The 26,859-nt window shown below is 47.6% G+C and overlaps 4 protein-coding genes across 7 annotated transcripts; 3 read left to right on the forward strand and 1 right to left on the reverse strand.

Annotated features, from left to right (window-relative positions):
* Positions 1 to 5,460: 5,460 nt before the first annotated feature.
* LOC100501810 (cytochrome P450 86A2) lies at positions 5,461 to 8,460 on the reverse strand. Its single transcript, NM_001352346.1, has one exon. The coding sequence runs from the start codon at positions 7,482 to 7,484 to the stop codon at positions 5,880 to 5,882; it is 1,605 nt and encodes a 534-aa protein (NP_001339275.1). The 5' UTR covers positions 7,485 to 8,460; the 3' UTR covers positions 5,461 to 5,879.
* A 1,870-nt stretch (positions 8,461 to 10,330) lies between these two features.
* Positions 10,331 to 13,968, forward strand: LOC100272832 (uncharacterized). 4 transcript variants are annotated; one of them, XM_035967786.1, is made up of 4 exons: positions 10,347 to 10,599; positions 10,851 to 11,241; positions 11,870 to 12,710; positions 13,456 to 13,968. In XM_035967786.1, the coding sequence occupies exon 3, from the start codon at positions 11,883 to 11,885 to the stop codon at positions 12,678 to 12,680; it is 798 nt and encodes a 265-aa protein (XP_035823679.1). In that variant the 5' UTR covers positions 10,347 to 10,599; positions 10,851 to 11,241; positions 11,870 to 11,882; the 3' UTR covers positions 12,681 to 12,710; positions 13,456 to 13,968. The 4 variants fall into 4 exon arrangements, with proteins under 4 accessions (XP_008681395.1, XP_035823679.1, XP_035823680.1 ...); XM_035967787.1 differs by having other exon boundaries at positions 11,875 to 12,710; XM_008683173.3 differs by lacking the exon at positions 10,851 to 11,241 and having other exon boundaries at positions 10,331 to 10,599; positions 11,875 to 12,710.
* Positions 13,969 to 16,811: 2,843 nt separating this feature from the next.
* Positions 16,812 to 17,737, forward strand: LOC100192081 (harpin-induced 1). The gene has a single exon (NM_001137504.1). The coding sequence runs from the start codon at positions 16,908 to 16,910 to the stop codon at positions 17,490 to 17,492; it is 585 nt and encodes a 194-aa protein (NP_001130976.1). The 5' UTR covers positions 16,812 to 16,907; the 3' UTR covers positions 17,493 to 17,737.
* Positions 17,738 to 20,555: 2,818 nt separating this feature from the next.
* LOC100216652 (Purine-uracil permease NCS1) lies at positions 20,556 to 22,366 on the forward strand. Its single transcript, NM_001143063.1, has one exon. It carries the CDS (start codon positions 20,612 to 20,614, stop codon positions 22,235 to 22,237), a length of 1,626 nt encoding a protein of 541 aa, NP_001136535.1. The 5' UTR covers positions 20,556 to 20,611; the 3' UTR covers positions 22,238 to 22,366.
* The last annotated feature ends 4,493 nt before the right edge of the window (positions 22,367 to 26,859 follow it).

The following is a 26,859-nucleotide window of genomic DNA, read 5'->3' on the forward strand; positions in this document are numbered from 1 at the left end:
TGCGAGCTTCGGACTCCTCTCGAGTGTCACGCTGTTGTTGCGCTTGGCGATGCCCTTCTGGCTGCTGGTTACAAGCCAAAGTAGGTGCCAATGGTGGTGGTGGTGGTAACTAAGCCTATGCAACTTGAGAATGACTTGCCGAAGCAACTGATGTCATGGGTTGGTGGTTGCCCACATATTCAAGGATATATGGCGAATAACATGAGGCAGTATGCAAGACCTGCTTTGGCTGATTTTGTCGTGCTTCGGCTTCAGCGATTTCATTCTGCTTTTGGATCGTGACTTGGCACGTCCTTGTTGTGTGTCCCTTATCCTCCCAACAGAATATGCAGAATAATCTCCTGGGTTGAGTGCTAAACCTTCCTCCGAAGCTTCTTCCCCCTCTGCCTCTTGGAGCCGGTGTCCTGTAGGAGGTTTGCTGCATTCCCAAAGATTGTGAGCTTTGTTGGCTGCCTTGGGTGTGGTTTGCCCTATCAGCATTTGTGTTAGGATTGTGGATTGTTCTGACATGCCTGGGGTGGAACCTTTCTCTGAATCCCCTAGTCATCTCACAATACCTGTAAGCTTCCTCCCTTCTTTGGCGAAAATCATTGTCAGCTCGGATATATTCATGCATCTTCTGGAGGAGCTTCTCTAGAGTTTGTGGTGGTTTCCTAGCAAAATATTGCGCTGTCGGTCCTGGCCAGAGCCCCTTGATCATAGCTTAGATGACAATCTCATCAGGCACCGTTGGCGCCTGGGCTCTGAGTCGCAAGAATCTTCGAACGTATGCCTGCAAGTACTCTTCATGGTCTTGCGTACATTATAACAATGCTTGGGCAGTCATTGGCTTTGTCTGGAAATCCTGGAAGCTAGTTACCAGCATGTCCTTCAACTTTTGCCATGACGTGATCGTTCCTGGGTGAAGGAAAGAATACCATGTCTGAGCTACACTCCTGACTGCCATGATGAAGGATTTCGCCATGATAGCCTGTTGCCCTCATATGAGGATATGGTTGCTTCATAGCTCATGAGAAACTGCTTCGAATCCGAGTGCCCATCATACATGGGAAGCTGCGGTGGCTTGTAAGATGGTGGCCATGGGGTAGCCTGCAACTCTGCTGCTTGAGGAGAAGCATCATCGAAAGCAAAGTTACCATGATAGAAGTCATCATACCATCCATCATCGTTGGTTGGACTTTCTTGACGAAGCTCTCTCTATTGAGGCCTTTGTCCTTGGTTATCTTGGGTGATGTGGCACATTTCTTCTGTAGCTTCGTCAATCTTCCTCTGAAGTTTGGCTAGCCGAAGCATCTTCTCTCTCTTCCTCTGTACTTGTTGATGTATAGCTTCCAGGTCTCTGATTTCCTGGTCCAACTCCTCTTCCTGTGGTGTTGGGCTGGTAGCCTTTCTTTTCTAGCTCTGAGCTTCTCTCAGTGAAAGTCTCTCTTGGTTGGTGTCCAGTGGCTGCAGGGCAGCCCCTGGCGTTATTGCCTTCTTCGGCGGCATGACGAAGGTGGATGCTTGCCGAAGGTTGTGGAAGTGAGTTCACCGGAGGTGGTCGCCAATGTTGGTCACTTGTTCTCAAATGTCGTGAGTCAAGAACAAGGCAACCCAATTGTTAAGTATTAAGGACCTTCGTCTTCTGAAGCATTATCTCCCCATGGATATAATTATCATCAGACAGAGGTCATGAAGGGCATGCCTTCATCATCTTATGGATAAACGAGAATACAAAGAGATGAAAATAGCAAGTATAACTCATTAATTCATTCATATTTGCATTCTGTAAAATATGCATGAGTATTAACAGAATCTGTATTACATTGATACCTTCGTCTTGCTCGAAGGTGTTGACGTGAGCGTGATTACGATCCAACGTGAACAGTACAACGCTACTGTTCATCTATTTATAGGCATGTAACGCAATACGAGTAAAAGTACATTTATGTCCCTGACATTTACCTATAATCATAACATGAATCATTAAGGACTAGCTAGTCTTTTTCCCTTCCGGTCAGCATCATATTCAGTCTTTATCACCATTATAAGCCGAAGTTATTACTCTTCGACTATAGCTTCGGCGTTCATTCTTATCATCTTCGGATCGTATCTTCACCTCGTATGCCTTTGTCACGGGGAAAACCTCCATCCTAAAGCCAAAGCTCCTTGTAACACTCCATATCATGCTGAAAAACAAATGGTTAGTCATGTTTTTGAGAACCTTCAAAAGAGGAAGGCCCCCAACACATACTGGTGTGTAAGGGCAACAAGACTGTTGGGGCATGGGGCCCTCGCATAGTCTAACTAGTATAGCTTAGTATTTTCTACCCAATTGATTTAGTAGGGGTCAAGCGTATTCGAGTCCACCAAGGGGGATTGGCCCATAAGCAGCCCCCCCGTAAGGGTCGACCCCTTGCCAATGAATGGGGTTAGGGGGTCACTCAGAGAACGTTAGATGTGTTGAGAGGAATCAGGTTTTTATATTCATCATGACGTCCATACAGATTCTAAAGAGATCAATACAAACTTTTCATTTGAAGAGTCGCTTCACTGGTACAGGTTGACAGCTCGTCCAAGCCACCTTCGTTGGTGTTCTGGGTGGCGGCCTGCGCAAGTCTGCAGTGCGTCGATGTCGAGACCATTCATGTTCACAAGAACATGATAATGGGTCGATCAGCTTGTTCTCTGAATGACAAAGTGTGAGTAGATGTAAGAATTGAACTCGCTAGGGTGGCAGACCTTGTTGTCCACAATGGTTCTAGCTGCAATGCTCCCGCTACAACTTGTTTGACCCTATGTTTCGCAAAACTTGAACTCGGCAAGGTGGTGGAGCTTCGTGTTCATAACAGTCTGGCTAGAATGTCGTACCCCTGCTCGTCCAACTTTACGTATCAAAGAGGGCAAACCTACTGTGATGGCAAACTTTGGTGTCTATCACAGTTATAGGTGGAACACTAGTCCCCCCACTCATCCGACCTTTGAGTCCCACAACATCGGGGAAGCTAGCGAGCGTGACACCGCTTTTAGCAATGATCATACGCCATCGACGCGGGTTAGAGACAAGCGTCCAACTTCGGAAAACCTTTGTCTCCCTCCCGATTGTCGGCATCGTCTTTGGTCGGGGTCCCCTTTTCACGTAGCCGTCCCTCCCTCGGCCTGCTTAAGAATTTCCTCGTAACCCTGCAATCCTTGTACAAGTGCTTGATAGGGAATGCTTGGTTTGGACAAGGAAACTCTAACTTCTTCTTGAAGAGATCAAGGGTCTCTTTAGCGGGTAGTCAGCCATGGTTGGTGACGATTGCGAGCGGAAATTTTGGTCGTGGAATAAAAATTGTAAGAACAACTATTCAGAGCAGCCTAAATGCCCACCTCCACAACCCACCGCGCATTAGCCACATCCGCATCTGACACATGCGTACCACGACACCAGCCTCATCTCTGTTTGCGTTCTAACACTAGTCGCCTGATGCCTGATGTCATTGCTCTGCATCAGTTGTCATTGTTTGTCTAGTTGTTGCCATCTATCTCCTCCATGGAGTGGCCATGAAAGGTAGGCACAGGCTCCAGGACGATAGGCGACATTAGCTATTCGGCTAGGTTGCCCATTTCAAGGTACCAATCGCTTGTCACCATGTCGCTAGTGCCATGGTTAGCCGAGTGTGGGTCGCCATTGCTTTGTACTCTTGCCTTCCTCTGTCACGAAGATCATCAAGATTCAAGACCGAAAGAAGAAACAAACTAGGTGATGAGTGGATGAATAATAACATGTTATGATATATTGAGCGAGATATTTTTTTTGTAGACATTATCGACAAGAAGATTTTAAAGTGTTTTTTTGGAAGACAAATTTACATCGCAAACACAATACATGAGCGATATGTACTGAGTATTGTATTTATAGATTTTATATCTACTTATGTGGTCTATATGGTTCTTGAAGATTTGAATTATAGCTTGCTATTTTATTATATCATTTAGTTTATACTGAATTTTAGTCTTATCTTATTAGCCCCTTTGATCCATTTATAGATTCGCCATTGCTTGTTCGTCACTTAATCATACAACAATCAATACAATCTTTCTCTACTATTATAAGCATCAGTTTTCACGATTCCACCGTCGTCGTGCGTAGTCAAGTAACATGGACCGTTACCTCCCACATAGGTCGTGAGAAAATACTAAATCCAACACAACACGAAACCATTTTCGACCTTTTGGATAAGATAAAGTGTAGTATTTGTAATTTAATATTATGTCCAACTTTAATTTTTATTTTTATGGAAAAAATTTACTCTAATTTTGAATTTATTTTATGTGACGAGATCTACCACACTAGCTTGTCTATACCATTTAGTATCAATCCTTATGTCTTTTGTTCTCGGGCCCCGTTTGGTTTGGGGCGACTAAACTTTAGTCATTTTTAGTCCTTAAAGAAGCAAACATGGTGACTAAAGTGGGGTGATTAAACTTAAGTTCTTTAGTCACCAAAGGGGTAACTAAAAGAGGTTAAAGTAAGATTTTTACCTTATTTGCTCTCTTCTCTTTCTTAGTGCAGCAAACGTCTACTAATTAATAGGGGTAATGCAATCATTATTTGCTCCAATTAATGTTTTTTAGTCTGTTTTAGTCACTCGAACCAAACTGGTACTCATTTTCATTCACCGACTTACGATGATTCCCACATTGGCGGTGTCCCTGAATCCTGATCCGCTGGCCGTCCATTAACGACTGTGCCGTATGCCCGTGTACTGGTACTACCACTACGAGAGGCAGGTAGATGGTCCTGTTGGACGTACGAGCAAATTACAGGCTTGCACCACCAAATAAAAGCTAACTGGTGCCTCGCACGACCTTGTTCCTGCACCCGCGCGTTCCTCGATCGAGAAACAAAGAGTGTTTATTGCAGCGTTAGTTCTTCCAGCCGATGAACCACGACATAGATTATCTTTTGAGTTACACGTAAAAGACGAATTTAATTGGTGCAAGTGGTAGATCATATGGTTGAGCAACCACATCTCAACGACTGAACTAACTGTCTGGACTTTTGTCTCGTCAGAACCTTTGATCCGAACGTGATCGTCGCGTGTCTCACGATCCACAATGCGTACACTATACTCCTACGCATCCAGAATATGGAGTACGTATATTAAATTTTTTGAAACAGAACATCGTTGTCGTCACGAGAAGAGTGTATGCATAACGAACCCGCAGCTGCAGGCCGTGGTCAGTCAGCGACGTCGCCTTTATTATGCGCCGGCAATTCTCTCAGTAGCTAGCTCTACCAGTCTACCTAAAGGTCTTGACCCTTCCACCAGAACGAACGGCGCCAACTACAAATGTCATCAAATCAAGACACCGGTGTGAGCATGAGCATGCACAGCACGACCGAAAAAGGATGCACGATGAATGCAAAAAGGGCAAGAGAGCAACGCAGCCAACACGCTACAGGATGATGCCTCGACCGCTTGCACATGAAGAAGTGATGGTATCAAAGAAGCAAATAAACTTACAATACATGGTTACTTACACGTTTCTTGGTAAATTTTACAGCCCCCTCTAAAAATAGGATATTAGTAGGCCTGAAAAAACTATGACGAATTTCAAAGAATCGTAGCAAATCAAATCTTCAGCGTTCTCACGAATTATTTATTACTCTCTGTTTTTTTCCTTCCTCCCACTCCTTGTAATAATTTGTAAAAGCTCAGATCCAAATCCAGCTAGATCGCAAAAAAATTCTCATCTCGCTGCTCCCAGAATAATGGTAAATTCCGGATAAAAGGGACTTGAATGGTCTCACCAAACCCATTTAATTTTTACTTTACTCCTGTCTTGTACTTGTACGCTTATCTACACATTGAATTCCCAGCGTCTCCCCCGCAGCACGGAGGGGGGATCTTCTACGCGCAGCATGGCGCCATGGCCGGCCTTGCCGCGCCCGCGCCACGGAGCTCATCGATGACCGGGGCCAGGTCGCGCGGGTGCACCTCCATCCGGAGCCCGTGCTTCATGAACAGCGTCAGTGACATCTTCTGCTCCACGCGGTGGCCCCGCGCGACGGCCAGGCGGTGGCGCAGGAGCACGCTGCCGGCGATGTTCTTCATCTGCAGGTACGCGAGGTCCTTACCGAGGCAGATCCTCGGCCCGGCGTTGAACGCCACGAACCGGTACGAGTCGTGCGGCTCGAACCGGGTGCCGTCGGCGGACAACCACCGCTCGGGGCGGAACTCGAGGCAGTCCTCCCCCCACACCGTCTTCATGCGCCCGGCCGAGTAGATGGAGTAGGTCACCGACGACCCCGCCGGGACGAACGTGCCGTCGGGGAGGTAGTCGTCGGCCACGACGTGCTTGGAGTCCTCGGGAACGGACGGGTACAGGCGCAGGGTCTCCGAGAGCGCCGCCTTGAGGTAGACCAGGCGGTCCAGCTCCTCGAACGTGAGTGGCGACGCCAGCCACAATGCCGGGTCGTGGGAGCCGCGGGACGCGGCGAGCGCGGCGCACAGCTCGAGTACGATCTGGCGCTCCACGTCCGGGTGCGTGGACACGAGCCAGAAGAACCAGGAGAGCGCCACGGAGGAGGTGTCGCGGCCGGCGAGGATGAAGTTGAGCGCCACGTGCTGCAGCGACTCGTCCGAATAGGAGCCCTTGCGCATGAACCGAGACAGCAGGTCGTCGTGCGCCGGCGCGTCGCACTTGCCGTTGCCGGCGAGCTCAAGCTTGCGCGCCTTGATGACGGCGGCGAGGTACTGGTCCACGTGCGCGACGCTGCGGGCCAGCGTGCTCTCCATGCCGAGGCCCAGCCACTTCTTGCACCGCCACAGGCACTCGGGGAATATGAACCGGTTGAGCGTCGCCTCCGTGGCGCGGTCGAACGCCGTGGCGAATGCGTTCTCCGGCAGGCCCGGCGCGAGCGTCTCGGGGTCCTTGCCGAACGCGAGGCCGCAGATGTTGTCGAAGGTGAGGCGGAGGAGGAGGTCCTGGAGGTCGACGTGCGTCTTCTCGGTGGCCGCCTCGTCCAGGATGGGCAGCAGCCTGAGGTGGATGGAGCGCGACACCCAGCGGGACATGGCCGTGCGGAGCGTGCGCGTGGTGAACTCGAGCGCGGCCGTCTTGCGCTGCGCCACCCACGTGTCGCCGTCGGAGTTGAAGATGCCGTCGCCGAGCAGGTCCCGGAAGACGGCGTGCCAGAAGGGGCCCTTGGGGTAGTTGTCGAAGCGCGCCTTGAGGACGTGCTCCAGGTTGCGAGGGTCGCACGTGACCGTGACCAGCCCGCCGCGGCGCGCCACCCCGGGCACCGCGAAGATGCAGGTCTGGTAGGTGCCTCCCGTGCGGCGCAGGTTGCCCACGATCCACTCGTGCATGTCCTCGGCGTGCTGCACCAGCCCCGGCAGGCTGCCGAGCACCGGCCACACCCGCGGCCCGCTGAGCCCCCGCGACAGCCGCCAGAACCACGCCATGTACGCGGCGGCGGCCGCCACCAGCATCACCCACGTGCTCACCTCCATCGTCGGCCGGCGATGGATCAGCAAGCTGGCGTACGGTACACACAGCACCGATGGATCGAATCGACGTGAAGATGAAGCTGGCTGTGGCTAGCTAGCTAGCTAGTGTAATGCAGTAATAAAGTGACTCCACATGGAGCAAGCAATGACGATGGGAGGTGACGGATGGCAGAATGCTGCAGGCGAGGTTTTATAGAACTGGTCGGATCGAGCTTGCACAGTTGAGAGGGATGGTGATTAATTGCTGGCACAGTACTGTACGTACACACACTACTACCACTACTATACTCCCTCCCGGAGTCCCCTAGCTCAAGCTGCAAAGCTTTCCTACACTACAGGCAACAGGCAAGGCAACGACCAGCGTGTAAAAAAACTGCCGTTCCTGATGCGGCAGCAGCGTACGCGTGCGTACTGTACATCACATGTACTGTGGACGGGTGATCGAGCATCAGCAGCTGATGAACGAAAGCAAAACACTTCACCGGCGAAGGCGAAGAGGCGGCCGGTTGGTGGCGGCTAGTAGGCGGTGGAACGAGAAACGGCACGGGCGGTCGCCCATAAATTGCCGCCGGGGGACGTTCGCTGGCCGGGCCGCGCGCGGCGTCTTACCCGCCAACAGCTGGCCTCCGATCCGCGGGCTCGATCGCACTGGCCAATCTGCCGCGACGTCGCGCAACTAACCGTGCCAAGGCCATTGAATGCACGGCCGGGGAGGCATTGAAGACGAGCGAGCGCAGCTAGCTGGAACCGGCTTGGCTTGTCGTACAGCACGGGGGATCCACCGATCGATCGAGGATGGCGCGAGTGGACTCAGTGGATCCGAGACCGACCGATCAGTGTGGTGGAGCTAGATAGTAGTGGCACTGTAGAAACGCGACCGCGATGCAGAGGTGGAGTGAATGCTAGCTGCTGCTTCGCCTGGTTGGCTTGGCTGGCTGATCCGGAGAGATGAGGTAGCAGAAGCATGTGGCGTGCCATCGAGACGGGCTTGGACGAGACCTGTGGCATAAATAGATGGCCGTGGAGCCGTGCCGGCGTACGCCCAGGCCCGGGCGGCGCCGTGTGTTTTGACCATGAGGTGGTGTGGGTGTGGGAGGGAGAAGAAGATGAACGGGGGAGGATACGTTGGTTGGGCTCCCGGCTGGAGTTCGCAGTAGTTTGGTGGTGTTGGGCGAACGGCCCATACCCACGAACGTCTGTTGACAACTTGGCTTGCTTCAAAATCCTCAGCCCAACGCATCGTGCGTGTTTAGCTACAACATGTCAAATCCGGGATATCGTCAGTCGTCAGCTTACACGTTCTTACCTACAACACAAGCATGCCAACAGGTATAGTTGGTTAGAGCGTCTTTAGCTAACTGGATGTTTGTTGAGGGGCTAATAGATCGATCGATATGTATGGTGATTATGGTTGGACTAGTTGACCAACCAACCCTAGCAAGTAGCAAGCACCACGGCCTTAAAGTAGTCCTTGTCATCCTGTGGGGTCTTGTAACTCATTTTACCTAGGAGCGCGCTATGGCGGCAGTTCGTGGTACTACTATGACATGGCAGCACCTGAATTGCAAATGAATCGATGATGCGGCCATCTATCTCTATTTCTGTAAAGCACTAGTTTCGTGTGTCGTAGGATATCATCTAAGTCCAACACGATAAAAAGTCACACTAGCGCAGCGCAACGCTTCCATATAGTACCATCTCGCTAGCTGAAGAAGGACGAGAGAGCGAACGAAATATAAAAAAATGAATCCAAACTCTTTTTTCAACTTATACCTTTCTCGAATTTTTTGCTAAGATAAAGTGTAATGTTTATTAGCTTATTATCTAATATGTATTATCTAATATGTGGACTATATGTTCACTTTAACATTAAATTTAGTTTTTATGTGTATTTTTTAGAGAGGGTCCACCATATGTCCTTATGTGTCGCTTAACCGTTGCACTGCTGATAGAATAGAGTCTGGCCTACCCTAACTGATACTATCAAATATAATTATTTGTTATCGTAAAGCACAGATATTGTACTAGTTTGCATGTAAAGTTTGAGTTCAATAAAATTTTGTGTGATCAGAAAAAAGACTAGTTTTACAATGAATGTGTGTGGGTTTGGGGGTGGGGTGCGAAATTTAAAGGCCCCGGATAAACAAAAAACCCAGCACTAGCCCGTTTAACCATGGGCCGCACAGCTGGTGCCCTACCCGACTGCCCGTCTAGGGATGAAAACGGACGGAAACAGACGGAAAAACCTCTCTCCCGTTTCCGTATCCGCATTTTATCATCGGAAACAGGATCAGGTCCGGAATAGTCGGGAACGGAAACGGGAGCGGGATAAACGGAATTGCGAAAACGAACGGAAACAGAAATACTAACGGAAACTCATAATTTAATACAAATAGAAATGTTATTAATGTTTGACTAGTGATTGATTGGCAGAACAATAACATAAAACAAATAGATATAGAGAGGCAACATTCTATTGTTGTTTAGTTACTAAATGTGTACATTTAGCTACATCCGATGTTGTTTAAGACTTTAGATCACTTGTCATTTGAAAAGAGCCGGTGGTTACAATGGCCAATTGTGCTATAATTTATCACCTAAATACATGAGGATTTAGTTTATATACTAATGCATATTAGGCTCGTCCCATATTTATCAAATACAGAATAAATACGGGTTCAATTCGGAAAAAAACGGGACCCCGAAAAAACGGACGGAATAAGTCTTCTCTCGTTTCCGCCCCGTTTCCATATTTTTCCGTAAATACGGAAATTATCGGGTCAAATGTAGAAAATAGTACGGGTCGGGACGGGATTTTTTCGGTCCGTTTTCAACCCTACTCCCGTCCCAGGTCCCACTCCCTTGTGGTTGTGGCCTTCCCGTCATCCCGTGGCGGCGGCTCGCCTCCTCAAGGCCTCCAGACTCCAGTGCTCGGCGTCGACGTGCGAATCAGCGACCTCCAACACGCCGCCGCTTCGTTTCTCCTGTCTCCTGATTCCCGATCCGCTGAGCGCCAGCGACGACCTGCTCTGCGCGCCTGGCCGTCCCCGTCCTTCTGCGCAGTGCCTTCTCTACCTCTTCTCCTCGCCTTCCCCGCAAGACTGCCTTGGCGTCTCTGGTGAGTAAACCGAGTACTGAGACAGTAGACTAGATGTCTGCACATGCTTGAAATTGGCGAGTGGTTGATTGTGAAATGTGGGCCCGGTAGTTCGTAGACAGACGAAGGTTTCCGATATGCCTAAAACTGGTGATTGACGTATTGTTAAATGTGAATTTATGATTCAGCAAATGTTTGGGATTTACGTGCAGGTTGAACTCCAACTTGTACTATATTGATGATGCCCTATATCTGTGGAATCGTGTTTTCAGAACGTCCGATCAGAACGTCCGGAGCCGATCAAGGGCAACGACGCGATGAGGATGATTAATCGTGACTAATCGTTCGATCAGTTTAGAAACGATCAGCCTGGCTGGCTGGATTGAAATTTCGGCCCAGTGGCCCACTTCACTTGCCCAGCGGCCCAGCCCAGCTTCCTTTTTTCCAATTCCCACCACTTGAGCAGAAGTCGCACAAGTCACAACCAAGAGCCAACAGAGCAACGCAGGCACACACGACACGAACCAGGCAACCAGCTGCGGACGGAGGAACCCTAGCGGAACACTGTGCCGGTGACGGCGGCGCGCTACCGGTGACGGGGGATACGGCGGCATCGGCCCCTCCTCCATCCCCGGCGCGGCGGCGCCAGCAGCCGGCCTGCAGGTACGGTCTCCAGTCTCCAGATCGCCCCTCTGGCGATCAGGAACGATCAGCCGATCTGAAAACATTGCTGTGGATTCAGATCCTGGGGTGGATGGAATGGTTACTTGTTGATTCGTTACTTGCTGTGTCGTTATTTTGTGTGGCACTTGGGTTGGTGTGATCTTTACCCATGCTCGATTGTGAGCCTTACCTGCAACCCGAGGTGACTTGCGTTTTTGTCTTGTTTTCGTATCTCAAGCTATAGTTTGAACGGTCGGGGTTGTTTGGATCTAGAGGTGCTGATGACAATGTAGTGCGCGTGTCAGTTGATTTTTTGTGCCCTTCCTTGAATAAGTAGTAATTTATCAACTATCATGTCCGTCGGAGGTGCCGTTTGGTATTTCCTATGAGTTTACTCATTTTGTTCTTTGTTGGACATAGCCAGCACTTGTTTTTTATTACATGTTCCATCGACGTTATTCAGACACATCATATTGTGTATTTGGCATTCACTTTGCTGCTTAATTGTTTTATTGCACTGTGTCTGCTCATTTTGATAAATTGTCTTCATAAAAGATCTATTTTTTGTATGCCCACAAAAGAAAAGAAAGGAAAAGTTAAGTTAATTGCATATTTCCCATTGGTGTAGCAAAGGTAGTTGAATGGCTTCAAGTGCACGGGACATTATGTTTCGGCCTCTCAAAACATTAACTATAAGCCCGGCACTGGCATCTGGTGTGATCAGACAGCGTTACCAGCTTCAACAGCATGCACCAGTGAGTGGCACATCCAAAGGAAAGGCTAAGCTCAAAGCAGGTCAGCCTTTGAAGCGTTCCACCATTGGAGCAAAGAAAGGGGCACCTTCCGCTGCTGGTGGCGGCGGTGGTCGTGGTCGTCGTGAGGCCATTGAGCGCATTATTCAGATTTCCGAGTCATGTCTCAATGCATCTACTCCGTTGCGGCACTTGCCCCTCAAGGAGCGTCTTCGTGAGGCCAAACGTGAGGAACTGGGTCTTGTCTCCAAGGAGAGGCAACGAGAGCTTGATATAGCCAAAGCCAAATCTAAAGCCAAATCTAAAGGTCCTGGTGGAGATGATGGAGACCGTGTGCTTATGGGTCCACCGGGCCTTGACTATATCAGTCTTGGGCTAGTTGATGAGGAGGCAATCCCCAAGTATGAACTCACAGTCGAGGATGGTCGGCGACTTGCTAAAGAATACAGTCGTGTACTAATGCGGCGGCACCGTGCAAGGCAAACAGCAGAGTCAATGCTTCTAACCCTAAAAAAGGAGGCCATTGATGCTCTCCCTGAGAAGCTACGAGCTGCTGCTATGGTACCTGACATGACACCGTTCCCTGCAAACCGGTACATGGCGACACTCACACCACCAATTGAAGGATATATTGAAAAAGTGCGGGAAGCGGCCAAGAAGCACTCTGTGAAGGAGAAACTTCGCTGAGAATTCAAGAGAGGAAACTGTTTCCGTAAGGTGAGGACAGTTTAGTCAAATTTCGTCATTGATTTGCATTCTATTTGGGTTAAAAAAATTTCATCCGTAAGAAAGGAACTCGTGATGATAGATGTTTTGTAATAAGTTATCGCATTTTTGTGTCAAATGCTTTACATGGCATACACAATTTCTTAATGAACATGTTTGTGGACATAAAATTTTAATTTGTTCACACAAACGATCTTAGTAAGATTGAACATTGTATTGTTTGAGAGAGAAAAAATGAACAAGATATTTTACATATTATTCTACTAGACTCTTTCATTCAGTAAATCTCTTACGCTTACATGTCTAACATAACTACCTTCACATCTACTATCCTGGACTTTGTAAAGTGTAAAGAGGACATATGCTGTGCAATCACTTATTTGGTGCAAGCGTGCAATCAAACAATCCGGAGCATTCAATTTATATCCATCGGTTTCATATGGAAGTGGTTAAATGTAAAATAGACACTAGGTTTCAGGTGGAAGGGATTAAATGTAAAATAACAGTTACCATAAGATCTAGATCGGATGCACCAGATCGCTTGACCGCATGCTTGCACATAAGTGATTGCATAGGATATTTTCCCAAGTGTAAATGGTGGCCTTGTTTAGTTTGCATCTTTTGTCAGTATTGAATAGTGGTCCAGTTTCTGGTAATTCATTTCTCTACTTCTCACCAACCAATTCTCATTATGTAATTCTCCTTGTATATAACTCAGTTTTATTTTACCTTGCAGGTGAATAAATATTCAACCTAATGTACAAGAACAGCTTTGGCACAAACTGCAATTGCCATATTTGGTGATCTAATCAGACATCCCAATTTGCTGAGCAGCCATTATCTAGTGAAATCCTTTTTGCCATTTTTATGCAACTCTACAGGATTGTTTTTTTTTTTTGCAGTTGTCGCTAGACTGTCATTTCATTTTCTGTTTTTGCTCATTTAGGATGTTTGCTGTTGAGAGGCATGCTTGGTGCAAGTGCAATGGTGAGAGCTGCCTTACTCGTTATCATGTCGCAGTTTCGATGCACCTCTTTGTCTTTGCGGGGAAAAGACTTCGATTTATCCCCTATTTACACCTCATTTATAGTCATGTGGGAGCCTCTAGGACGTTTGTTGTTGACAGCAACTTCCGCAATAAAGGGTTAGCAGTGAGACCATGAAACTAAGAATCTCCCGATTCCTCACAAATGCCCCCCGTACTATTTTATACTCTAGATTGCTGATACAGCAAGGGTTATATGATGCAGCATTTTGTTCGTATGTGCTTTCAATTTTTAGTTGCACTGCATCTTTCCATGAGGTAATGGTATATTGTGTACCTTATGTTTCTGCGAGATGTCAGTTTCGACTTTTGAGTAGCCCTCATTTGGACATTTGGATTTACTACATTGCAGCCGTTCTTGCATGACCTTCGCTCCAGGTTATGCGTATGTTATCCATTTGTGCTGTACGATCTTGACCGTGTTCTAGTACTGCTGATCTTCAGGTTTTAAGTTTTCAACAAAAAAAAAACGCCATCATCTTCGAATAATCAGCTGAACCGGAGCAACTTTGCCTTCCAAATCAAGGTTCTTAGGGCTCCGACTTTTGTTTGTTTTTTTCCTAGGCTGACAACTGAACATTAGCATCAACATTAGGGTGCATACTTTCAGTTTTCCTCCTTTTTTTCAAATGGTCAGTCCAACTTAGAGCTCAAATACTAATAAAAAACATTTAGAATTCAAACATAACCAAAAAAAGAACAAATACATTGCTGGAAGCTTCCATGCGACTGGGATCTAGGAAAAAGTTAAATTGACGCAAAGCCTTTTTTTTTTGCAAATGTAGATAGGCTGGCCGTAGTATGACAGCACAACACTTACAGGTACACCAGGTTTGCTCTACAGAGTTCAAACATAAGAATCCATTCAAGTTCAAACATTGTGAGTGCAAGAGATCACCTTGTAGTCATTTCAATATAGGTTTCAAACATTTTGAGTGTTAAATACTGCCCCTGCCGATGATGACCACAAAGAATGCTCAAACTTTATTAAAGAGAAATGATCAAATAACATCCATGCATATGCAATGTAATACTTGGAATTAAAATCTATTTATTTTTAAGTTTAAACCAATGTTAAGCTTTTAGACACTTTTGAGTGATTATCTTAACTTGGTTTTGTAAGTCCTATGTTCATAGCAACTTTAAACATGTTTTATGTTACAATGTAATGCAAGAGACAACATAAACTCTTTTTAGCTGAAATTGCTTAGATCAAGAATATTACGATTATTCTTCAACATAAAAAGTGTGTTTCATCTAATGGATTATGAAGATATCCGGTAATTGATTATCCAACCTTCTTCTAATGCTATGTCCTTTTGCAACATCATCTCTAAGTAAATGATGATGAATGTCAATGTGCTTGGTGCCGGTGCGAGAGTGTTGAACCAAACTATTAGTAAGTTTTAAGGCAATATCTTTGCCACATACAAGAGGTACTTTTCTTGAACTATATCATAGTCTAGAAGTGTTTGTTTTATGTAGAAAGTTTGCACACAACAAGCACCCACGATAACTTTTTTACCGGTTAACAAAAAGCACTATTTTGTTTTTTAGATGATCATGAAACCAGTGATCTACCAAGTATATGACACCTTCTAGATGTGTTTTCCCTATGTATTTTACAACTCACATAATTCGAATTAGAATAGCCAACAAGCTCAAAACTAGCTCCTTTGAAATACCAAAGACCAATGATTGGTGTATGCTTTAGGTACCTAAAGATTCTTATTACGACACTTGAGTGAGATTCCTTGGGATTATCTTAAAATATAGCACATATACATACACTAAATATGATGTCAATGCTAAATGCAGTTAAATATTACAAACTACTTATCATATAACGTTGGAGAGTTTGATTAACTCGTTTACCTCCCTTATCTGGGCCCAAATGTGATGGCATCGGAGTCTTGATTGGCTTACATTCATGTATCTTGAATATTTGAGGAAGTCCTTGGTGTACTTTTATTGAGAGATGAAATTTTTACTCTCTCATTTTTTTGACTTAAAAGTCAAGAAAGAATGTAAGATTTTTGGGAAGCGTCCTCATGCGACTGCTCGCAATCTTCTCGTCGATCGTGCTATCGACGCAGTCATCGATCCTGTTGCTTTCACGTCATCGACCTTGGCGACATCAATATCAATCAGTATGTTTAATCAATACACATCATCTGATCTGATATCATACTTTAGTTTATATGTCGTTATAGATGCGTTCTGCGTACTGCTTACTAGCTGTGAGGGAACATACTGCTAGTTTATTTATTGTTGGTCATGATTTATATTTAGAATTTAATCTAGAAAATGTCTAATTATTCAACACTCTCAACTTTACAAGCGCACACAATTACCATCTATTTAAGCTGGGTCGATCTTTACTCAAATCTTAAATGAAACAAAGACTTTACTTTCACCTAGTATTTAATTTAGGTCATACAATCTATTTGAATTTAATTGCATACAGTTATGCCTCGTCTAATTAAAATCCAAGGACCTAGAGCCATAGTTACTTGTGCTTTCTTCTTTGTCAAAGTTATACAGGTAACAGGAAGGGCGGAGGCAATGCCGATCTTCTCAAGCTACTTTCTGCACATTCTTGGCTCTTCTACAACTCTCATCTTTCATCCGAAAAGGTGAAGATCCTAGTGTGAGGGCATTATTTAGTCTAAGATATGCACTGCACCCACTCGTGGGCCGGCTGCCTATATACTTTCCCTACCTTTCGAAACGATTCCAGAGTAGGAGTGAGCCAGAAGGATTCCAAAACCACAGCTCTATCCAAACTACGAAGTACGAACGATGAACAGACGCTTAGCGCCATTCAAAGAACTCGCTGCGCGCGGCGCGCCACAGCTCGCGTGCGTCCCTTGCGCCCGAAAGCCTCAGGGCCACTCCAGCTACAGCCTGTCTTGACCCGTGTCGAACGCTCCTCTCGCCACTCAAAGTATCGTGCTAGAGCTCTGCTCACTATATAGAGCGGCCACTGCTATGTTCGTGATGAATCGCTACGAGCACAGCTAGCTAGCTACGACGTCGATCCAGAACTGCACGCCAGTCTAGCTAGTGGGCCAGGCTTCGTCCTCGACCAGAATTTAACCGGGCGGGTGCTGCTAGCTGGTCCGATCCGTTGGAGAGAGACGATGGCGGAGCCCAGACGCACGCGGCCGTCGACGTTCCGGTGCGCCGCGGCGACGGTGCTGGCGCTGCTGGTGGTCGTCGTCGTCATCGTCCTCCTGTGGCTCTTCCTCCACCCGTCCAAGCTCTACTTCTCCGTCGACCACGCCGGCACGACGGGCTTCAACTTCACGGCCGCCGGCGGGCTCGCGGGCGCCTTCGACCTCACCCTGCGCGCCTCCAACCCGAACGAGCGCGCGAGCGTGTCGTACCGCTGGGTCGACGTCGGGGTCTGGTACAACGGCACGTACCTCGCGGGCGCCCACGCGCCGGGCTTCTTCCAGCGGCCCGGGGACGAGACCCGGCTGGACGTGGTCGCGCGGGCGGCGCCGGACGCCTGGGTGCTGCCGCGGGGCGTGGAGGAGGGCATGAAGAAGGAGCGCACGGCCGGCAAGCTGGCGGTGGACGTGCACGTCGTCGCCAAGGTGCGGTTCCGCTACGGCGTGGTGCGGACGCGCAAGTACACCGTTCGCGCCAGCTGCCCCGCGGTCCCCGCCGAGTTTGTGCCGCCGACCTCGTTCGACCGGGTGAACTGCCACGTGCACATATGAGTTTTACGAAACCCTGCGTGAGATGGTCCAAGGGATTAAGCTCTGGGTGGATTGATTGGTTGGTTGGTTGGTTTTATCGATGCCTTCTTTTCGTGCTATCTTGGTTTGCTTGTTGTCTGCATGCTTATTTAATTTCTTCGCTTAATTACTCTATTGTTTTATTTTATGCAAACTGATTTTCATGGATTGGCGATGTAATTATCTGTAAGAAAATTTAATTTGAACCAACGTACGGAGGTTGCATGAGATTGCTCACCTTTTCAGCTCGAGGCTATTTTTTGCTGAGAATTTTGGACCAACTAGTTTTCGTGTGACAGGTTGTTCCCCATGGTTGGCTGAGTTTTTTCCTTTCATTTCAGTGAGGCTGTCGTTTGGCCCAAACAAGAAATGACAGTTTAAATAGGAGCTTAATTTTAATAAAATTCTTCTAAACGTTTGGAGTCTAACTTAGAGCTTGTTTGGATGCGTCTGGATCGAAGGAGATTAGAGAAAATTAAATCTCTCTATAGTTAAAATTAAATAGAAGAGGATTTAACCCTTATGATCTAGACCCAGCTGAACAAGCCTTTAAAGAGTACTATATTTGGATCTCAGAGAAGGATATTTTAGGCTTCTTCTTCGCCGCCGACATCTGCTCCCGATCCGCCGCCACTCGACTTCCCTATCTCCCCTGGTCTGTCTCCTTGCCGCCCATTCCCAGCTCGTGTTTGTTCCCATCTCGGCAACGTGGAAGCCTCCCGCTCTTCCCCATCCTCGTGCTTCTTCTGGTCTGTCTCTTTGCTCCCCTCCCTCCTTGCTCCCCTCCTCCTATTCTGCTTCGTGCCTGAGATGGATTGAAGGCCGACGTCTCCAAGCTCACGTTCATCAGCGAGGTCTAGATGGTTTTCCTTGAACACAACTCTAGATACAATTAGAGCTGTGTCATCGCTCATCGGCCGCCCGTGAAGCGTCTTGTGAGGTTCCACCGGCGTCTCATCGCCGTGCGTCAACTAGCACCATCGAACCACGTTCTACATCTCAACCGTCACCCCAAGCACCATCATCTATCATGGATGCCTAGGTATATACAAGTTTTTTTGTTCTTATGGATTCCAGATTTTAGTGTTGGGCATGGCTGAGAAGTCCACATGGTCATCATGTGTCGACATAAAAATACTACTGGATTCTTTTAGTTCGTCAAACTGCCAAAGAACTATGTGAATATGTGGAAGACAATAATAGCATTGAAAGACTCTGATAGACCAAAGAAAGTATGTTATATACATAAATCGGTAGAAACACTACATCTATTATAATAACTGGTTCTTTCACATGACCACATTACATGCCTTTTTAAGTTGTAGGACAAATTTTCCACTTCCAATATATATGGTCAACACTACCAAACATTCCAAAAAAACCCACGTTGTTCCACAATAGTAAGAAACCTAGTCGTATCATTTTCATTTAGAGGTCTCAGATATTCTGGTCCAAAAACCACATATAGTGACCTGATAAATTTCCGTAGGCTCTCGATACTCGTGCTTTCTCCAATCCACAAATACTCATCAAATAGTATGCTAGAACACCACAGACAAGTTGTCTAAAAGCTACAATAACCTTTTGAAGACAGGAAAAACCAAGAGCACCGACATCATTTCTTTTCTAAGCAAAAGATCATGTTGTTTAACAACTTCTTAGGGTATGTTGAGCCATACATATGAAAAGTTGACGACTCATACGAAATCGTCGTCGAAAATACTTCTTAGGATATGCTGGATGCTCAGTAAAGTAGACATTGAATAATTTTAAATCATGCACTTCTCTATTGTGATCAAATACCTCACGTCCAAATCTGAACCTCCACGACATTTACTCTGTTTTTTATTCTTCTTGTTCCGGTATTCACCCATCAAAAGAATTGATATGTGGTCAAGTTCATCATCAATCTTATCATCTTCGGACATCATCCTATCCTGCATCAAATTAACAGGACAACATAGGTCAATTTCACACATGTTAGTAACTTAGCCATCTACAAAATTTGTCTAGAACTGAATGCTTACGAATGGATGAAGTTTGAAGATAAAATGCTCTAGGTCTGTAGCATCGGTCGTCCATGTCTAGGTTCGTGCACGATCCAGATGTTTTATGTCAGACTCTGTTCGGTTATTCCCATTACACATGATTTAGATATGATTGATAAAAATTAATAAAAAGTTTGACCTACTTGGAATTTAAACCCATCCAATCACACTCAATCAATATGGATTAAGAGCTAACCGAACAAGACCTTGGCTGAGTGTAGGTCAGGGAATGTGTCTCCATTGAATTGTGTCGTGAGGACGGGACAAGAAAAAGGAAAAGAACATGCCGGGCATGGGAGTAGCAACGGTGGGCAAAGGATGGCGGCAAATCACCAAAACCCTACGGCGGTTGCAAACTGCACGTGGTTTAAGGCTCACTGGTTGGAGGCTAACCTCCAGTTTGGGCCTAAGCAAATTGACTGCAGTAGCTAAACCAAAATATGGGGGCCCAATCATGTGGCTCGTCATTGGAGTAGCTCTAAAGAAATTTGCTATCATGCTGTTGCCCAAGCTTATTGTGATCATTTTCTTTAAGAAAAGAAAAAGGAAGATCTCACCTCCAAATTTTCAACACCCATTGCGCTTATGGTAGTGACGAACCTCTACGATAAACAAAGCACAAGTTGAGATGGATCCGGTCGTAAGCATAAACTGGCTGGCCTATCACATGGCAAACAAGTGTGTAACATGCTGAAGAAGGATTTGACAAGTTGGAATCGTGTTTAATAAAAGAGAGTTTCGTTGGAATCCTCAACCAGTCACCCTCATGGCAAAGCGTCGCCAACACTCCAGCTGATTGTTCGACCCTCTGTTTCCCATCGCACGGCTGAGATCTCACTCTTGTAGTCTCGATCCGACGGCAGCCGAGCCCACAAGGAATCATACTTCGCTGTCGAAAGCAGTGGGCCCGGATGGACAGTCACACCCACAGTAACCAACCGAGCAACAAGATCCCCATATCCTCTCCTCCCTACCGCAAAGCTCCCACAACCTGTCCCATCTCCATCCTCTGCCTCCCGCCCTCCCCTCCCCTGCATCTCCGGCCGGGCGGGCATGGCCATGTCCATGGCGATGTCAAAGGTCTTCACCTCGCGCCATTCGGAACATTTGCACCACCGCCTTGTGGCGGCGAGCTCCCAGGCAGCGGCGCCGCGGCTGCCACTTCTCCCGCGGAGTCCGGGCCTAGCGGCGGTAACAGTCGCCTACCGTCCGCGGCTGCGGCCGGCGAGCCCCAGGTCGACATCGAGTGAGTCGGACCTTTCGCCTACCCCGCCTTCGGAACGTACCATGACGGCCTGGGACCTCGCCAGCCTCTGGGTCGGGCTCGTCGTCGGCGTGCCGTCCTACTACCTCGCGGGCAGCCTCGTGGACCTCGGCATGTCCGCGCTCCAGGGCGTCGCCACCGTCGCCTTTGCCAACCTCATCGTCCTCGTCACGCTCGTGCTCACGGCTGCGCCGGCGGTCACGCACGGCCTGCCGTTCCCGGTGCTCGCGCGCGCCGCCTTCGGCGTCCGCGGCGCGCACGTCCCGGCAGTCATCCGCGCCCTCATCGGCTGCGGCTGGTTCGGCATCGAGTCCTGGATCGGGGGCCGCGCCATATTTTTGCTCCTCCCGTCCCGGCTCAAGTCCTACCAGCCGCTGCTCGCGCCGGTGCCCGGCCTCGGCGTGGCGCCGCTCGAGTTCGCGTGCTTCCTCGCGTTCTGGGCCGCGCAGCTCGGCGTCATCATGCACGGCATGGAGGGCATCCGCAAGCTCGAGAAGCTCTCGGCGCCGGTGCTCATCGTGCTCACCTCAGCGCTGCTGGCCTGGGCCTACACGTCGGCCGGTGGGTTTGGCCGCATCCTCTCGCTGCCGCCGAGGCTGACAGGCGCAGAGTTCTGGAAGGTCTTCTTCCCGTCGCTCACAGCCAACATCAGCTTCTGGGCGACGGTGGCCATCAACATACCGGACTTCGCGCGGTACGCGCGGAGCCAGGCGGACCAGGTGCTCGGCCAGGCGGGGCTGCCAGTTTTCATGGGCATGTTCACCTTCGCCGGGCTCGCCATCACCTCGGCCACCGAGGCCATCTTCGGCCACGTCATATCCGACCCAATCGAGCTCCTCGGCCGCATTGGAGGGCCGGCGACGACGTTTCTTGCCATCTTCGGCATCGGCCTCGCAACCATCACGACCAACATCGCCGCCAACGTTGTCGCACCGGCGAACGCGCTGGTTAGCATGAGCCCGCGGAGGTTCACGTTCGCCAAGGGGGCGTTCGTCACCGCGTTGCTCGGCATTGCCTTCCAGCCTTGGCGGCTGCTCAGCTCCAGTGAGAGCTTCGTCTACACCTGGCTTCTCGGTTACTCGGCGCTCATGGGTCCCATCGGAGGGGTTGTTCTCGCCGACCACTACATTGTCCGGCGCACCGCTTTGGACGTCGACGCGCTCTACTCCGAAGACAGCGGCAGCCCTTACTACTTCCAGGGCGGTTTCAACGTCGCCTCGATGGTTGCAATGGCGGCCGGAGTTGCGCCTATCGTGCCGGGATTTCTGCACAAGGTTGGAGTTCTGCCGAGTGTGCCCAGTGCGTTTGTCACGTCTTACAACAATGCCTGGTTCGTCAGCTTTTTCGTCGCCGGAGCCGTCTACTGTCTGCTCTGCAACAGGAGGGGGAAGCAAGAGAGAGAACATTACAGTTGATACTATACTAGGCATATAAGCATGTGTGTGGAGATTGTTACTATTCTTGTACTGTAGAAAAGATTGCTACTATTGACCGCATCCTAATCTTCTATAAGTTGGTTATATTCTATCGAAAGGATTGTTACTATTGACCGTGTTCTAATGTGTCCTAATCTAATAAACTTCACGACTTCAATTCAAGCATTGCCACCGTCGGTTCTAGATAGCCCTGCCCTGCTACTAATGGGTTGAAATCCACCTCAAACCTTAAATGAGTCGTTTTTTATAATCAAACCCAATAATTCAATTAAATAACCCACCTCAACCCGCCTAAAACTAACGGATAAAGAAGATTCATGTTCACTAGAGTGAAGTGTTTGGACTCTAAAATTTTCACAAAATTAATTGATTTTTTCTGAAAATAAGAAAGAATGATGATATACTAATTTGTGTATAATAGTATAGCTAGATCGATGTGTGGGTCTAGAGATGACAATGGGTACCCGAAACCCGAATACCCGACGAGTTTTATCCGATATGAAGGCAGGTATGAGATGATTTCTCTACCCGTGGATATGTTAATGGGTAAAAACCTCTACCCGTTGGGTAGACGGTAGGGTCGGTAGGCGGGTACGTGATGATTTCTCTACCCGTGGATATATTAATGGATAAAAACATCTACCCATTGGGTAGACGGTACGGGTTGGTACTACCCATACCCGTCTACCTATGGGTAAAATATACCTACATCAATACCACTATAACCATCTAATAGAGCCTATCTTAGCTAAAATAAAATCCTTCTCTAGCTATAATTTGTCTAGATACCAAGTTATGTAATCATATGATTTGTTATAAGTGAAGTTGAAGTTGTTTTTGTATGTTTATTTAATATTTTGAGTGATAGGTATATTGGAATTTAAGACTTTTCTAGCGGGTACGGGTTGCCCGACGGGTAAAAATACTCGCGCGGGTACGGGTATGGATAAGATTTTATACCCGCGAGCATATATGGGTAATCCGACGGGTAGAATATTTTTTATGGGTACGGGTATGGAATGGTACTACCCGATGGGTATGTACCCGTCGCCATCCCTATGTGAGTCGCACCTTAAAAGTCGACCTTTAAATTAAAAATTAGGTTCACATCATAAAAATTTAACAAAATTATTTTATTTTTTGGAAATGGGAAGAATGATAATATGCTAATGTGTGTAACTGTGTAGTTTAGATCCATGTGCGGGTCTTACCTTAGAAGTCGGACCTTAAAATTAAAACAATACGGTCACACCTTACCATTTTCAAAAAATTAATTGATTTTTAGTCGGACCTTAAATCTCACCTTGTAATTTTCACAGAATTAATTATTACATTTTGAAAATGAGTAAGAATGATATCTGGTAATTTGTGTGTGACGGTGTAGCTAGATCCATGTGTGGGTTGAGAGTATCTATAGAGGGATGAATAGGTGATCCTGCAAAATGAGCTCTAAACAACACAAACTTGGTTTATAATATGTGTTAATGAAAACTAAAACCAAGTTAGGACGATAAGAGAGAAGAAGGGTGAACTCTTTTGTCACACCCGGTTTTAGAAGGCAAACTGAATGCGAACCATGTACGTGTCAGGATCAGCAATTCATGTACACAGCAGTTACATAACTGGACATCATCACACAGTGCTCAAATAATGACATAAAAGAGGGTATAATAGTCGATTACATCATGATGTCCAAGACATCCACATAGTCTTTAACAATAATCAAAGTGCGGAAAAAACGTAGATACACACGGCCTACACAGGCAGCCGACTGGGGGGTTGCCGCTAACCCACACCTAGAACTCATCGTACTCTTGAAACTCCTGGAAGTCCTCCTCCACGACTTCATCTTCACCTGAGCAGTGGTTGCAATGCGGACAACCTGGGGGGTTTGGTGTGTAAAGCAAGGGTGAGTACACAATCAACATATTCAGCAATATATCCCGTTTGGCTGTAGTGGACTAGCTTTATGTGGAGTTACGTCAAGCAGTTGCTTTTAGTTGGTCAGGTTATTATTTACTAGTGGTAAGCCAGGTTTTAGCATTAACCCAAGTTATTAACTCAGATGTACCCTTTCCAAACGGAAAGAATACCACTTACCATTACCATAAGCATAATCATAATCATCATCCTCGTCACCACCTGTAAACCAAACATCTCTGATCCAGTATCTCTAATCAATGGAGCTTCCTTGGCCGCTCATAACCGTGAGCACGACAGATATATCAGTTTCATAACACTCTGCAAAGGTTGCACACTTTACCCACAAGCCGTGATTCCCTCTTGCCTCGGGCCGATCAAACCCTTAAACACTACCAAGGTGAATAGGCAGGTTCTCACTACGTAGCCTTTATAAAGATTCCCTAGGGCTGTAGCCGCCCGTTAGGTTTCCTAAATGCACCGAACTCCTCCCCAAGGGGCGAACCAACCTTGGCAGAGCGAGCTGCATACACCGAGCCCCATTAACGGCACAACGGCGAAGCGAACTACACCCCAGTTCCTCTAATTACTCAGCTAAGGGCGTCCCACTCCACCCTCATGGTTGCACTGTTTTCCCGGGCGGTCATCCAACGAACAGGTCCTTACGGAGAGGCACTCGAGAAAACAGCTCGAGTCCCCTTAAGGGCCACAAGTACCATCATCATAATCAAAAGGGAAAACAGCGTATCATAAATATCTCATCATGTTCATTGATTAATGTGAAGCACTAGCATAAAACTAAACTGAAATAACCCAACCAGAATAGATAAACAAGGACAAGATAAACAAAAGCTAGTCAATCCTTAGGTATAAACTGTGTAAATGCGAGAAGTGAATTATAAGGATTAGTAGGACATAGATGGGTCAAGGGACACTTGCCTTCACCAACCGACTGCTGCTCAGGGTCTTCACCTGCAACTCCTTCGGACTCCACCAACTGACTGTTATCTATACGAGTTCAAACATACATTCCACACATTTAATACAAAAGAACAGTACACCATACAATGGGATGCAATAAATAAACAGACGATCGACGCAGGGCTCACACTTACGACTAAGCGAGAAAGAGAAAGTAACGGTCGAGGCTACGGTTGAAGGGCGATCACGTTACCCAATTATAAATTAAACTACTCGTGTAAACAGAATGGTATTAAATTTGGCCATTGTGTTAAGCATAGGGCGAAGTCATGTTCCATATTAAATTACTATAAGCAGATAAAGGTGAATTAAAGGAAATGGTCGCGCGGCGAGACGCGCGACACAACATTTAACTTGAATTAAGAAATAAACGACTCGTCGCGTGACAGAGCGCGCAACAAGACACTTGCAATAATTATAAAGAGACGTTAGGCGTTGCGCGATGAAATGCACGACAACATACGTCAATTGAACTGGGTTTAAAATGAAATGTCGCGCGGCGAAGCGCGCGACACAGATCATTAACAAAGATGAACTTAAATTGAATCGTCGCGCGACGAAGCGCGCGACACAGCACATTAATAAAGATGAATTTAAAATGAATCGTCGCGCGACGAAGCGTGCGACGCATCACATCGACTAAACTAAAATTAAAATGGATTAAACTGAGAGTCGAATGACGCGCAACTACGGTCGTGCGCGCGAGAGCACGCTGCGCGCGCCGCGAGGGCCGCCGAGGCACGGGCACGGGCACGGGCGCGGCCAGGGGAGGACGGCCGCCGGGGAGGGGCGAGCCGTCGAGGGGGGGCGAGCCGCCGGGCGCGGCCGAGGGGGCTGAAAGGGAATTAGGCTTACACCTAGTTCCTAAGTTAATTTTGGTGGTTGAATTGCCCAACACAAATAATTGGACTAACTAGTTTGCCCAAGTGTATAGATTATACAGGTGTAAAAAGGTTCACACTCAGCCAATAAAAAGATCAAGAGTTGGATTCAACAAAAGAGCAAAGGGTCAACCGAAGGCACCTCTGGTCTGGCGCACCGGACTGTCCGGTGTACCAGAGGACTCCAACGCGAACTTGCCACCTTCGGGAATTTCCAGAGGCGACTCCGCTATAATTCACCGGACTGTCCGGTGTACACCGGACAGTGTCCGGTGCTCCAAGGAAGGTCGGCCTCAGGAACTCGCCAGCTTCGGGAAACTCCAACGGCTAGTCCACTATAATTCACCGGACATGTCCGGTGTGCACCGGACTGTCCGGTGCGACTCCGGAGCAACAGCTATCTCCGCGCCAACGGCTCTCTGCCGCGCATTTAATGTGCACTCTGCGCGCGCAGAAGTCAGGCGCGCCCATTCCGGCACACCGGACAAGGAACAGGAGTTGTCCGGTGTGCACCGGACACCCAGGCGGGCCCACAAGTCAGAGGCTCCAACGGTCAGAATCCAACGGCAGTGATGACGTGGCAGGGGGCACCGGACTGTCCGGTGCGCCATCGAGCAGACAGCCTCCCAACGACCACTTTTGGTGGTTGGGGCTATAAATACCCCAACCACCCCACCATTCATTGCATCCAAGTTTTCCACTTCCCAACTACTACAAGAAGCTCTAGCATTCAATTCTAGACACACCAAAGAGATCAAATCCTCTCCAAATTTCACACAACGCCATAGTGACTAGAGAGAGTGATTTGCTTGTGTTCTT

The sequence above is a fragment of the Zea mays genome, chromosome 5 (assembly GCF_902167145.1).
Source record: "Zea mays cultivar B73 chromosome 5, Zm-B73-REFERENCE-NAM-5.0, whole genome shotgun sequence".
In the NCBI taxonomy this organism is placed as follows: domain Eukaryota; kingdom Viridiplantae; phylum Streptophyta; class Magnoliopsida; order Poales; family Poaceae; genus Zea; species Zea mays.

Bases quoted from the DNA above. Each gene is read 5' to 3' on its own strand.
- LOC100501810 (NM_001352346.1), bottom strand. From the start codon at position 7,484: ATGGAGGTGAGCACGTGGGTGATGCTGGTGGCGGCCGCCGCCGCGTAC.
- LOC100272832 (XM_008683173.3), top strand. From the start codon at position 11,883: ATGGCTTCAAGTGCACGGGACATTATGTTTCGGCCTCTCAAAACATTA.
- LOC100192081 (NM_001137504.1), top strand. From the start codon at position 16,908: ATGGCGGAGCCCAGACGCACGCGGCCGTCGACGTTCCGGTGCGCCGCG.
- LOC100216652 (NM_001143063.1), top strand. From the start codon at position 20,612: ATGGCCATGTCCATGGCGATGTCAAAGGTCTTCACCTCGCGCCATTCG.